Below are 14,715 nucleotides of genomic sequence, written 5' to 3'. Positions count from 1 at the left end.
GACGTATACGTCAAATGGGCCGCCGCGCCGCAGCCAAAACTACAGAGCTGAATGCGGGTAGCATTTAATTTTGTCCGACGCCGCCGTATTTTGTCGTGTGGAAATTTACACGAGAGCACATGGCACAATGTCATCACGACGATTGTCTATATAGATATTATTAAATCATGTAATAATTATTATCGTGTGTAGTTAGAAGACTGCGTATGTTATAATAACGTTTTAATAACTTACGCGCACTATATATATATATCACATCTACGAAACACGTCAGACGATCGATTATGTCTGTAATGTTTTTAATTGGCAGTAATTTAATCGGAATCGCGTCAAATACAAAAAGTTGATTTAAATTTGTTCGTAACCCCTACGCCAATCACTTATTGATAGCACTATTAAAGCAGCGTGAATCAAAAATTACAAAATTTTCTCGACAGCAAATTTGTATATGTATAAGTGGTATAACTAATCCACAATATTATAATATAATTCGACAGAAAAAATAATAAATATAACTAGGGCACCGCCGCTACTACCACACACGATGACGCGTATGGCGTTTAGTTTCTGTATTACAATGCCGACCATTTGATTCGATGACATATTATGACTCCGCACGAAGTTGACAACATAGACAACCGGTGTCGGCAGTTAACATATTACTATAATATAATGCAGCTTATGACGTCCGAAAATATTTTAAACGGTGCCATTAGAGCAATATTTACGAAATACCAGACAAAAACAATATGGAATGCGTCGGCTGTCGCCAGTCGATTCCAAAATAATATGCTTACGAAAAAAGGGTGAACACATTCCACCATGCGGTATTACACTATAAGATATAATATATATTTATAGAAATTAGACGAGGGGTTTGTTTGTTGTGTATAGAACGGTCCGAAATAAATATTTTATGGTGTGCTACTATGAAAAACGACGTCGTAAAATAAGAAAGGGACAAAATCCATCAAGCTGGGGGTAGGTTTAAAATTAGATTAATTTTGTGATTTTTCGTATGAAGGCGCAGTAAAATTATTTTTAAAAAACTACAACACAGATAAAAAAAAGTCATCTACTTAAAAACTCCTTTTTTCGAAGATGTACCGCACTAACCATTCTATAGGTATAATCTGTACACAAGGAACAGGTTTGACTGCCCACGCGGGTCGAACGAAAAGAAAGATTTTCTATTGAACCTGGTAGATATGACTCATCCGCACCGATTTGGTTTCGGTATAACGAGTAACGACGCATAGTATTCAAATATCTAAGGTCAAGGAGCAGCATAAACCATATCTCCAATCACACATATGTTTATCAGACGGTACGAAAGAAATTATGGTAGGAATATATTACGTCGTATGAAATACACACTGGTGAGATAATAAATTACATCTATAGGTGTACAGGCATCAGACGGTTGAATAGTTACATTAATAGCAGATATTATTAATAACCACATCAATCGTCATACAAATAATATTTATATAACAAAACAATTGAATAGGTAACTAATAATAAGTATAGAGGAACAAAGTAAGCAGAGACTTAAACGTTGAGTTGTTGATGCATCACATTCACTAAGTATACAGTTTTAATACCGACTTTTTTAAAATTAGAACCTGAAGAACATTGTTTAGTTTTGGGTGCTTATGTTAACGATAAATACGACCACCTACCTAAATGATTGATATTAAATTACTGTAATACTAAAAACAATAATCATCTGATAGGTAGTGGTTCATAGTCAAATAGAAATAAAAACCGATTTCATTAAATTTGATATGGACCATCAAGCAAAAACATATATACTGAGTCAGTATATTTGTATTGAATGTCGTTAAAGGATAATAAAAAACGAAAAACATATCTAATTGGACAAAACATGGTTAATAAAGTACGGGTGGTTTAGAGGGATAAAACTCAAAAAAAGTACATAATGGCTATTTAAGAAGGGTACAACAAACTACACAGTACATACGAATACGATACATATCCACACATAAAGTAGGTACAATAATTGCAGAGGGACGATAGACGATTAATAATACACACACACAAATATTTTACTTTTCGTCTACCCGCACATGAGGATATAAATTCATTTTTACGGTCTTTTGAACGACAGTACGTGGTCAACCAGAATAGGGTTGCCCCATCCATTACCAGACACGGGCCACCCCTCCCACCGATAGTAGAGGAGTAGTATTACAAACGCATTTTATAAATATAAACATACGCACAGACGCACCCCAAAAACTCGTCTGTGCGACAATGGTTGACGGCGACGATCGCGCGCGTTTGCCAGCATTAAACACACAGCTCCCGCACACGGCGAACCCACGGGGCGGCGCACCCCTGTCCTGATCACACCCTCCCACAAGGCGCATTTTACCATACGAGCAGTATTCCATGCACCGTACAGCAATAATATTTTGGTCTCGCTAGCGGGGTTGTTCACACACAAAACTCATATTTTTATTATCATTATCACTATTATTTAGGTCACGTGTTTAATGTCTAAATTTTTTTCTCTCGGACATAAAATATAATTTTCAATTGCGGGACACAGTAAAAATAATATTTCTCCACGCCCTTTCACACACTTATGCGCCCGCACCGGATACCTGAATGCGGTTGTTGAGGGCGCGGACACGTACGCGTGCATATTCTTGAAAACGAAACGTTATATCACATTAAGTAAAGTATATTATAGAATAATATATAATAATATGCCGTGCAGCGGTGGTGGTGTCCGAGTAACAGGCTAGCAGCTGCAGATGGTCGGGGGACGGGTATCGCCGACGACGACGACGCAGAACCGGTGAACCGTGCGCGCGCGCCTCGCGTTGTCTTCACGGTCTCGGCCGAGTTCGCATCCCGATTATTGTGTTATAGAGTACCATTATAACGGACAGGGGTTCGAAAACGTGTTCATGGACAACTATTATACTATACAGGCACGCATGGAGGAGAAGGCAGAGGGGTCGGGTCACGGCGCGGCGGTGGCTGTTGTTGTTGCCGCTACCGCTGCTCCTCTCACTGAGAAGTGAGAAGATAAAGGAATTATTATATTTTATTTGTCCTAGCAAAATCTATGGGCATATCGGTTATCACTTATCAAATATAACATAATATTATGAGTGACACACGACGGGGAATACAGACTAACTGGGTACACGCCACACGGACGCCCGCATCCAAAAATATATACCTGCTGTCCACAAGGAAAGGACGACCGGAAAACTACAGGTACACGAGGTCGGTCTGTCGTCCCCAAACAGAACATGCAATTATTTTGAGTTGACAATAATAACAATATTGAATATATATGTTAAAACCGATATAATATTATCAAAAACCGACGTCGACGAGGTCGTTACGATAAAACTATACAAGTCTAATAAGAATTATATTATATTTTACCTATATGGCTAAATATGAGAAAAATGAAATGGTTCAAGACAACTTTTAAATCTGTTGGTTTTTTTTTTATAAAACATAATAGTACACACGATTGTGATTACCGACCGAACAATTATGGGGCAATTAGGATAGGTAACGACGTCGCTCGGAATTAGGAAACTAGAATAATATAGTTATAGGTTCGGGAGGAATACCAACGTTGCGTAACACAAAACAATTTGGTTTTGGAATCTATTTACGAAAATATCGATTAGGCCAAGTTAATTTGTACACCGATTCGCTTTGGATCATTAGGTTGACGAAATGTTTAATATGTGAACGCCATCGAAATAGGATACCATGGTCCACGACGACATGTCTTTCAAGCGAAACGTGAAATTGCATCTCTTCTAATAAATCTAATCTTCCTTTACTGCGTTTACGGTTTCTAAAAAACGATTGCGAACACGAGAAATATACCTATACGGTTTTTATTTCGATATAATATTACTATATTAGTGTAATAGTGTGATATAAAGTATAATACTATAATGTAAAGAATCTGCTGAGGCATAAGAAAAACTACATACACATTCTTTTACACATTATCTCTCATGCTACAATACGGACTTGTGGCAAAATTATTTATATCGACACCTCTGACCTATCGAATATATTGTAATGAGTTTGGTATGTTCATGAATGATAATAATATGTAATTTGATTAACACGATTTTTTTTTACATTGAATATATTAACTTGTTATAGGTACGTATCATACAGAAAAATGCTGACTTAACAATACAATTGTAACATACAGTAAAATCATTTAATAGTTAATACACAAAATAATTTACGATTTAGCTTTCAACATTATCATTTCGGGTTATGCGTAAAAATAGTAAATTTATTTTTCATTTATTTAACGGAAGTTCGTGAACAAAATATTAACAAATCCGGAAATCACCTGAGGTCACTGAACAGTACCTACAGACACAAAAAAAATAATAAACGAGGTAGCTACCCAACACTTAATGTTATTCCAACAAGAACAAATTACGTAGGTATCTGATTTAAGCATTTTGGTACAATTTCATATAATTTTCAAGAATTACTGATGGGTATCAGGCTCCATTTATTAATATAATATAATAAGAACAATTACCTAGGTATTTATCATTTTCTATATGCGGACTATTTATTACAATACTAATATTGTAGAAATAAATAAAGATTGTACTTTACAAGAGCAACACACAACACATTATTTAAACGTAGTTTGCTTTGTCTTTTACTATATACGAACACGCGTATTTCTTGAAACAATAGAGCAAAGCAATTCGTTTCAACGTTAGATACACTTGGAGTACAAGCAATAGAATAATTATTATAAAGCGTACACAAAAGTTTGTATTTAAACAAACAATAATGCATAATAATATTTAATATTATAAGTTCCTATTCCGCCCCGCAGACTAATATATTATTCAAATTGATTAAAAAAAAAATAATCTTTGGAAAGCCATAGTTCGTCAAGAACATTTTCCGAATCGACCATGCCAACAAAACAACGCCCAACGAGGAAGGGGCAAGGTTCGAAACTTCGAAAAAAAAAAACCACTAAAATCACAAATAAGGGCGTGGAAATTATCGAAAACGACGACGGTAGCGAAAAGGAAATAGGTACTACGCAGACCGAGGGGACCGTCGAGACTTGAACGGTGGGCTAAGCCGGTGAGTGTGCATGTGTGAATGAAATACCCGGCGAGGTTTTTGTCCGTTTTGTTTCTGGTCTCGTTGGGGAAAGGGCAGGTGCTAAAGAACCCGCCGACAATGGCTACCACGGGGGCAAGGTAGAGCAAAAAATAAAAACGCTACGGGAACAGTGTTGTGTAACTGCGGCATAGCAATGAAATGTGTAGCGAATAGAAATGTAATAATAATAACTAATAAAATAAAAACCACTCACTTGACAATAGGAGACGGTGGTGGCGGCGTTGTCTGAAGACTTGAACACCGCGTAAATCACTACCCAAAAAAACACTGAATCGTATTAAAATGGTCAGCCGAACGAGAAGGTTCGATATTTTAATCCGGCGATCAAAAAAATTAATTTTTTTATGAACGAGATGAATAAATATGTTACGTACGTAAGTATAAATGCGTAATATTTTGTATACAATATAAATGTCTATATATTATAATGTGAAGAAAAAGACAAAATTAAATAAATAACGAATATATATTATATCAGCGATCCACGGTCAGTGTACGTGAAGCATCGAAAACAACGACGATCTGCCGGAGCGGCTAGGAATCGGTTTTGCCGTTTGCCGTTCAGCCGTAGCCGCGCGACCGACCAGCCAATCACAGTGGTCTATTACCCACGCCGCCAACAATGGTGCCAACTTAGGGTGTGGTCGACGCACGATTGCCCATCATATAAATATCTCTGGCACGGACCCACACTGGCTCGCGACGCAGAATTTGCTGTGGTTCTTATCAGTTATCACTTATCACAATTTTTCTGTTTTGAAGAACATCGATAACGATGATAAGATTTGATTCTGCAGTATTGCATCAAGATGTGTAAAATGTTAATCCAATTTTCGACTTTTTTAAATAAACCAAGTCTAAAAGTACTAGCCGTTAATTAAGGAATAAACTATAAAGAAAATAGAGTTAAATAATAAGTAAGTCACCACATCTTCAGAGTAATAGAGTATACATGTAAGTATTAAAATTGCCACAATTGTATTTACATAACTGTTCTGTTTGTCCATATTTAAATGCTGATTTCTAATGGTTAATCTTTCCTCTTCCTTATAATATTAATAAATTCGAATTTCAAATGCTTTCTGTCTGAAGGGACTAAATTTGAATTTATAAACATTGCTGCAAAAATTAGAACGATATAAGGTACCTAATTTATTTCCCATAAAATTGATTTCTTTTATATTTTAATGGCAACTATATTAAAAAACCTTGTAGGTTAGGTATTTAACCTTATGCATTTATTTAACACAAAATAAATGTTATTAATTATTGTATAGTATAAATATGTCAATTTGAAATGCAATCCTTGTAAAATAAACTATTGGCGATAATTAATAGGTATTAACAATAAATATGATATAATATAATATATTTTATTATTATTATATATATTTGCCCAAGTTACATTTGTAATTACTATTGTACAATTAGTTATATGAATTTTTAACACATATTTTTTTTTAGACATGCTATGTGATGTCTGGTCTAAATCATGTACAAAGAGTTCGTTTATTGTATAAAACTATTTTAAGGCTGCACCGAGGCTTACCAAATGAATTACAAGAACTAGGTCAAGCATATGTGCGTGATGAATTCCGTAGACATAAAAACTGTAATCCTAAAGAAACTCAAATATTCATGCTGGAATGGAGTGTATGTATAAATATATTAATTAATTAAATTGGTTTTTAATAACATTGAAATAATTTATATAATTATTTTCCACTTAGAAATACACATTGACACTATCAGAGCAGCTTTTAAAGAATGCAAAATCAAATATTGGTTTTGGTAAAAATATTGATAAAGATGATGGTGTATTAGACTCTTTCACAGATGATCAAATTGTACAACTTTATAATTTATTCAAGGAAACAACTGGAACCGTGGACAAAACTATTGAATCTGAGCTTTCAAAATAATTTAATTAGACTATATTATATACCTAATATAATATGTACCTAACACCTATAGAAATATATATTTATGTTACTACTGTGTAACTTTGTTAGTTTTAAATAGAATATTGTTGTTACTGCATGTATTTTTTTAATGTGTTGAATAATCAAATTATATAAGCACAATATACTTTTAACATACAATATACATATTATAATGTATAAATTAATTGTATTTATCTCAATTAAAAATAAAAAATATTCTAATGTAAATGGTTCTCTTTTAATCAAAAAGTATCTTGTATAATTATGGGTGATTAAATAACAAGAAATGATTTTAATTGTTTTCAATTTATTAGATTACTCAAATAAAACTTTTTGATGTGTAATTAAGAACTTTGTTCTTGCACACTCACATATTGTAAAGATTAAATGTTATATCTAGAACAATTAATGATCTTTTGAAAATATTATTTTTTTATTGTCAATTTTAATGTCTTACAAATTATTTATTTATATAATATGTTAATAAACATTGATAGTATGTTCTAGTATAATATTCAATCAATTAAATTAAAATTATTATACTTCATAGACTAATCTTCTAGGCAGTATTTTAAGTGATTGGATGATGACAGTCTAGTTATTTCTTAACTATTTAAAATTAATTTTAAGACCAATTTATAATTCACAGTGTAATATGTTCAAACAAACAAAAATGAAAGGCTGCTGATACTCATACTATTAATAAATTCCTACATTGGGTATTTGGGTTGAACTATTTGATATGTTTTCATAGATGCAAGTTGTTGTATAACATGTATAATATAAAACTGAAACTAACCAAATAAATATTATTTTATTTTGTTGTATAATCATTGAAAACTAGTATGAAATGTATTTAATTGTTAGTTAGATATTACTTTTAGCTAGTTAACAATGCCGTTGATATTAAAAATATTTAAATAACTAATATTTAAACGAAAGTAAAAATAATAAATAAATGCTGATTAGTGATGTTGTGATGGTATCAGCTATGTTTCCTAACAGAATTTATACAATGCTACATCCATAAGTTTAATATGACTGATCATTTAAGTTCATCTCACTAATTTTATTTTGAAACACAAATGGACAATTGTAAACTTTACAGTAACTTGTAGTAATAAAAATATCAATATTATAAACTATGCCCCAAATTTTTGTGAAGTCTACATTTTATATATTAACTTGGTTCCAATTTTTTAGGTAATATAAATTTGATGTGTATGTTGGGTCCATATATTATTATGTGGTGATTTTTATCAAACTAGGATTGCTGTTTTTATTTTTAAAAATTATAATCTACCAAAAATGTTTAGAATGCATTCATTGTTGTATGATACTTTAAGTCATTCAAATTGTTTTAACCTAGCCCCTAGGTGTATTAAAAGTGTTCAATACAATCTACTAATATGTGATGATCAAATTTATTATTATAATTATAAAAATATCTATTACCTTAACCATTTAATTTTCTTAAAATAAATCAAAGTTATATGTAAATAAAACAATATAGTTACTAGGTAATAATATATCACAATATTTTATTGAGGATCTTTGAAGAAAAAAGTTTTAAAATATGTATAACAATAGTACATAATCATTTTTAACCTACCATAGCTACCTACTTATAATAATATTTTTTTTCTAAATGTGTTAAGTTTTTTTAGAATTAAGATTTTATAGTTTAGATTTAAGAGTTTTTAAACATAAAATATTTAAATATTGTTCATTTACTTGATATGGGTATTTATTTATAGTAGATATTTCAGTAGGAAAGCCTTATTGACTATTTTCACTACCTATATTTGGGAATAGTGCTATATTATAAAATATGAAATTATTTGAATTATAAGTTATTTTAATGGATTTAAACTAACATTTGTTGGTAAACTAACAAATTTTCATACAAGTATTTTCTTATTTTGTTGTTACTCAAAAACTATTAACCGTAGGTACTTGAAATTGTCCTCAAATGTTTATTTTATCATTTTCTATACAAGTAAGATTTTAAAAATATTTTGATTCGTTTTGAGTTATTTAATTTTTGATTCTGTAAATGTCAAAATAGTATTTGTTGGGCCAAAAAGGTTGAAAATGTAATACAAGGTTCCTTATAAATAGTTATAATAGCAGTCGATAAATATTAAAGATCCATAGGCTTCCATAAATTTTTTTATAAGTATTTATAATATATCTGTGACCTTCCTCATATTTTATTTAACTGTCCTGCCCTCCGGCTTAAAAGACAAATTATATTTAACAATCTTATATCTCTAAATATTCCTCTCAATCTTTACTCCATCTTAAACACAAAATTTGAAATAGCTATTAAAATGATAATCACCTTTATACTGGAGGCTGGCTTCATTATATAGTCATATAGATAGTATATAAGAATTTAATATGATATGTTAACCCTAATTTTGTTTTGTTTTTATTATGTAATTGTCGAGGTATCATAGTTTATACTAGAGGCTTTAAATAATAAAAAAAAAAAGTATTTATAAATATTAAACAATTACACATTTATATGTACAAAATTTATCAAAAATCTCGAAAATGTTCAAATTATTTTTCAGTTAATTAACTATAAAATTTTCAATTTATATAGCTTAAGAATGAAAATTTAAAGCAAAGATTCTCATAACTGTTACCAAAAAATCTTTTATTTACAATCTATACAATACAATTAGAACAATGGGTAAATTGGATACAAGGTTTATAACAGGAGGTAGCGTTTATGGTCAAGCATTCAGCAGTGACACCTGACCAGATACTTTTTAAGTATAACCTATTTTTTTTATCTATTATTATTATTATAATTTTTTTTTTACTTGAGTGGGGTCTTTAGGCCACTGTCTTTTGAGTCTTCTACATACATTACCGCTAAGTGAGATGGAGGATAGTTGTTTGATTAATGGATTACTGTAAGAGTTTAAATTTTAACCAAAAAATCTAAAAAATACCTATATAAACTGTCACTTTTTACAGACATTTTATGTTCAAATTTAGACAAAATTATAAAATAAAACCAAGAATATTTATATTAGTTATTTTGTTTTAATTTGAAAATATTATTTGTGGGTACTTGAAACGTTTAGAGTACCTACCTACATTATTATATTGTACCTATACAGTATAGGTACCAAAGGTTGGTATTAGTAATGCGGTCACTCTTTATGTGATCCACCATCCACATACTAATTAAGAAAAATAGATTAACTTTTTTTAAACTGAGTTAAGTTAATATTTTTTTTTATACTAACTTATCGATCGTGTGCTATCTTAAAGTCTTAACTTAATTTAACTTAAGTATTTTCATTACCATATAACACAATGACATTTTCAAATGCAATTAATTTAACCTACTGTAGTAGGTACTAATGCCTAATACCTAGTAAAATAAATAACTTTAATGACAATAATATCATACAATTTACTTAGTAATACTATAGGCTGATAGATCGTATTCGTTTAGAATCGTTTTTCGTATACAATTATATAATATATTGAACTCAAATTTAACACAATATACATTACAGGCTACAACAGCAGTGACTCTCAAGACAATGCACAGCAAAGTGTTAGTGCGTTACCTAACCACTTATGTAAGTACCAAATTTTTGTTACCTATATTAAAAAAAAAAATTGACATTACGTTTAATAATATTAATATTTTCTGTACCTGCACATTACATTTTTTTCAAATATTTAGACATGTCGATTATACACCACATTATCACAATCCTATTCATACCGTTTTACGGTGACTGGTACACTAGCTGGTACCCACAGTTATATAAATAGAGTAGGAATAGGAAGTCGTCTATCTAGTATTTTTACATCTCTGTGATAGTAGGTTACCTACCTATTGTGTTATAAGTTCATAATAATGTATTATATAGGTACCTACCTAGAAGGTATTATAATATTTTAAAATATAATATTAATATGGGTATCTACTGGCTAGTAGTCTATGCACGGCCATATATTATTAATGTAGCCAATAAACGTACGTAAAATATATAGGTATAGGTATATTAATATTATGTAGGTATATTGGTATCTATACAGGTATATTATATACCAATTTAGGTACCTACTGTGCGTCTATGCCAGTGTTTCCCAACCTTTTTTTACTCAACGCCCCTTTTAGATTTTTAAAATCACACACCGCCCCCCCTTCCCCAATCAATTTTTTAAAATGATAAACGTTTTATTTTTTAATAAGCTATTTAATTTAAGACAAAATATCATTAACATTTTAACGCTACAATTTAGTTAATTTTAAATTTAAATACCTACTAATAATTAATAATTATATAATTTGATTTCGAATTCGCTAATATAAAATTATAATACAAAAAATACTTATGTGACTAATGACTGCCATGAGGTTGATGTTTTCCTGCTAACGAAATGATATCTGGTTCAATAGATGTCAGCATTAGTCTTAAATCTCCACATAACATTGTCGGAATCGGCTAATCATTAGCCGCTAATCGGAATCTATACGATAACTCCGATAATAACGTCAAGTACCTGTCAAGATAATTTTTTTGATATTATTTAAGTGTCTATAAATATTATACCTACATAATTGTGTTGATTACATTAGGTATTTTATTCTACGTAGTTATACATTTCATTACAATCAGTTATAAACAAAAAAAATTTAAATGATAGATGAGCGCCCCCTTTAGCGCCCCCCTCATAAAAACGCCCCCTTCAAAATAAAAAATGCCCACAAGGGGGCGGTAGCGCCCACGTTGGGAATCACTGGTCTATGCCATTATTGCTATCCAATAATGGACAAAGGTAGGACTATTCATAAGAACAAACGACCCATACAGCCGCAGTAGGTGAGTTGATTCCCGAGACCTACTTTATGTATTAGTTGATTCCCGGGTCATTATTAGGTATGTACGAGTTGATTGCCGGGTCATTATATGTCACGGTATACTGGTAATATCATTACCAGATACTAATTTTTAAAAACAATGTGTTTTACATTTTTAACAAATGACTGAATTTTTTATAATAATTTTTTACCTACTAAATTTTTTTACTAATAATTTTTTAACAAAAAATCGAATGGTTTTCAAAGTATAAAAAAACTAAAAAGAACAACATTTTTGAGAAACTTGTCAGACAGCCAAGATAGCCTCCTCATGGTGTTTCTTTGGTTAGGCTAATAGGCTGAATATTTGACTAAATAATGAAAATTATATATAATAACTAGGGAATCAAGATGTATATCTTAATGACCCGGGAATAAACTCAACGGTATCATCACTATCATCAGTGCAGGTAAACAGGTACCCGGGAATCAACTCGTAAGCAGCCCATACAGCTTACCTACCTACTCGTATAATGCAAGAGACGATTGTTTTATATTGTTCTTAAAGATTATTTTAAATACAAAATACTAAAATCTTGTCGATTTGTTAAGGATTTCAATTGACTACATATTCCAAGCCCCTTCTCAACATAAATAGATACTTAACTATATTTAATATTATAATATTCTACATACATATATATAGGTACATGACATTTTCGTTTTAAAAAAATACGTTGAATTAATTATTATCATGATTATTATTGTATTGTATATTTATATTGTGGGCCCCTTCCATTTATATGATCAATTAATTGTTATTACGGAATTGATTTTAAGTAAGTATGTATTTGAAAGAAAATTTTTTTTGTAATACTATAATATTACTATAGGTAGTTATGAACTTCAGAGATTGATAAACATAATTGTAAATTTACAAGAAATAATTATTAGATGATAGTAGGTCAGTCGTAAATCACTAATCGAATAAAAATAGTATTTCACCTTGATGGTTTTTTTTTTCAAAACCCGTTTTTTTATAGGTACTATAGGTATATAATGGTGAAAATAGATTCTCCTATTGTACCATTACATTGTTGCAGGCTTATTAATAATAAACCAGTTATTTATACGCTTTTGCCAAAAATGTTGTTTTATCTGAACAAAACTATTCAGATCTAACTTTTTTATAAGCAAACTATTCAATTGTAAATTTGCGAACAAAACGGGAATTTTTAGATTTGTTTGCTACAGGTCTTAAAACTAATTCAATGCAAATAAAAGGTGGCCGGTGGAAAAGTGGACGTTGCTCTGCTGTACAGTAGGTTACAAGTGGGTCACTGTATAATGTATGGTATTAAATTTGAATTCAATGATGGTACCTAATATCATTGTATACGAAAAACGTTTCTGAGCGGTGACAGTTAGTCAGTGTGGATATTTTATATTATATTTATATTGTTATAACTTATTATTAATACGGTAGCCGGTAAGTTGAATTAATATTATAAAATTACAATAAAATAACTAAAACCGTTATTCTTGGTTATTTAATATGTAATTTCCTCCAAATTTGAACATAAAATAATTATAAAAAAAATTGTGTTTTTATATTTTTGAGATTTTTGGTTACAGATTAACCTTATTACGTGAAATCTTGTAAGTTTTATTGTTTAGCTATAAAAGTTGAACATTTTATATACTTTTAACTAAAAAATCATTTTTAAATTTTAAATTTGATAAATGTTGGCAAAAATCGAAATTTAAATGCTTAAAAAAAACCGTACCTTTGTATTTTTAATATTTTTCAACTGCTATTTAAACAATATGTATTGTATTAAATGTTGATGCTTTTTGGCCAAACAAATAAAATTTTATTGATATTTATAGAAAAAAAAACTAAAAATATCGAAATTTTAAATTATCCGTAAAAAGCTCAAGACAAATCACAATATTTAGAATAAAACAAAATAAGTAAATCGCTACATGAGAAATCGAGTGAATATTTAATGTTGTAAACATTTGAACTTCAAACGCTCATAAAAATGTAATTTGACTTTCTTATAGACATTGTTTTTTTAGACACCCTTTTAAGGAATCTTGTATTATATTTTTAAATCTTAGATTTAAAAAGAACATTTTTTAGGAATTTCTAACTCAAAATAATTTGCTCATTTTCGTGATTTTTACGCCTTTTGTCAAAGGTTGAACCTTAAATGTTTATAAAAAAATTTGAACTATGGAGTTTTAATATTTTTTAAATGTCATTGTAACAATATATTAATATCCTTGTATTGAATTTTCAAGCTTTTTCACCCAACAAATAAAATTGTATTTACAATCGTAGAAAAAACACTAAAAAAATTGAAACCGAAAAGGTCCGTAAATAGATCAACACAAATCAAAATATTTTGAAAATTGTATGGTGTATAGAAAATGATAATATTATAAACATTCAGTGAAAATTGCATGTATGTACGATCATTTGTTTTAGAAATACACCAAAAACCTAAATCGATTTTGTCAAAAACCTATTTAATGCTATCTGAAAAGATACTGTTGAAGAAAATCTAAGTATTTTTACTGGCTAAAAGGTGATAATAGACACAAATAAAAAATTTTTTTTAAATAAACACACATTGTAAAATCAATACATTCATTCCTCCGCTTGAAATCTAAAATAAAAATAACGTTCCACATGAAAATTATTTGTACATAAAGATAAAAAAAAAGTTGTGTTGTATTATT

General features: G+C 30.0%; 2 protein-coding genes across 3 annotated transcripts in view; one reads left to right on the top strand and one right to left on the bottom strand.

The window, feature by feature from the left end:
• Positions 1 to 5,717, bottom strand: part of LOC132946268 (A-kinase anchor protein 200-like) — a 38,116-nt gene extending 32,399 nt beyond the window's left edge. The window contains exon 1 of the mRNA XM_061016172.1: positions 5,378 to 5,717. The gene's annotated coding sequence lies outside the window, so the exon portion shown is untranslated. The remainder of the gene's footprint in view (positions 1 to 5,377) is intronic.
• A 241-nt stretch (positions 5,718 to 5,958) lies between these two features.
• Positions 5,959 to 7,423, top strand: LOC132946269 (succinate dehydrogenase assembly factor 3, mitochondrial). 2 transcript variants are annotated; one of them, XM_061016173.1, is made up of 3 exons: positions 5,959 to 6,138; positions 6,649 to 6,837; positions 6,915 to 7,423. In XM_061016173.1, exons 2-3 carry the CDS (start codon positions 6,661 to 6,663, stop codon positions 7,104 to 7,106), a joined length of 369 nt encoding a protein of 122 aa, XP_060872156.1. In that variant the 5' UTR covers positions 5,959 to 6,138; positions 6,649 to 6,660; the 3' UTR covers positions 7,107 to 7,423. The 2 variants fall into 2 exon arrangements, with proteins under 2 accessions (XP_060872156.1, XP_060872157.1); XM_061016174.1 differs by having other exon boundaries at positions 5,962 to 6,101.
• The last annotated feature ends 7,292 nt before the right edge of the window (positions 7,424 to 14,715 follow it).

This window comes from Metopolophium dirhodum, chromosome 6 (genome assembly GCF_019925205.1).
Source record: "Metopolophium dirhodum isolate CAU chromosome 6, ASM1992520v1, whole genome shotgun sequence".
In the NCBI taxonomy this organism is placed as follows: Eukaryota; Metazoa; Arthropoda; class Insecta; order Hemiptera; family Aphididae; genus Metopolophium; species Metopolophium dirhodum.
This window is presented reverse-complemented; position numbering and strand designations above follow the sequence as displayed.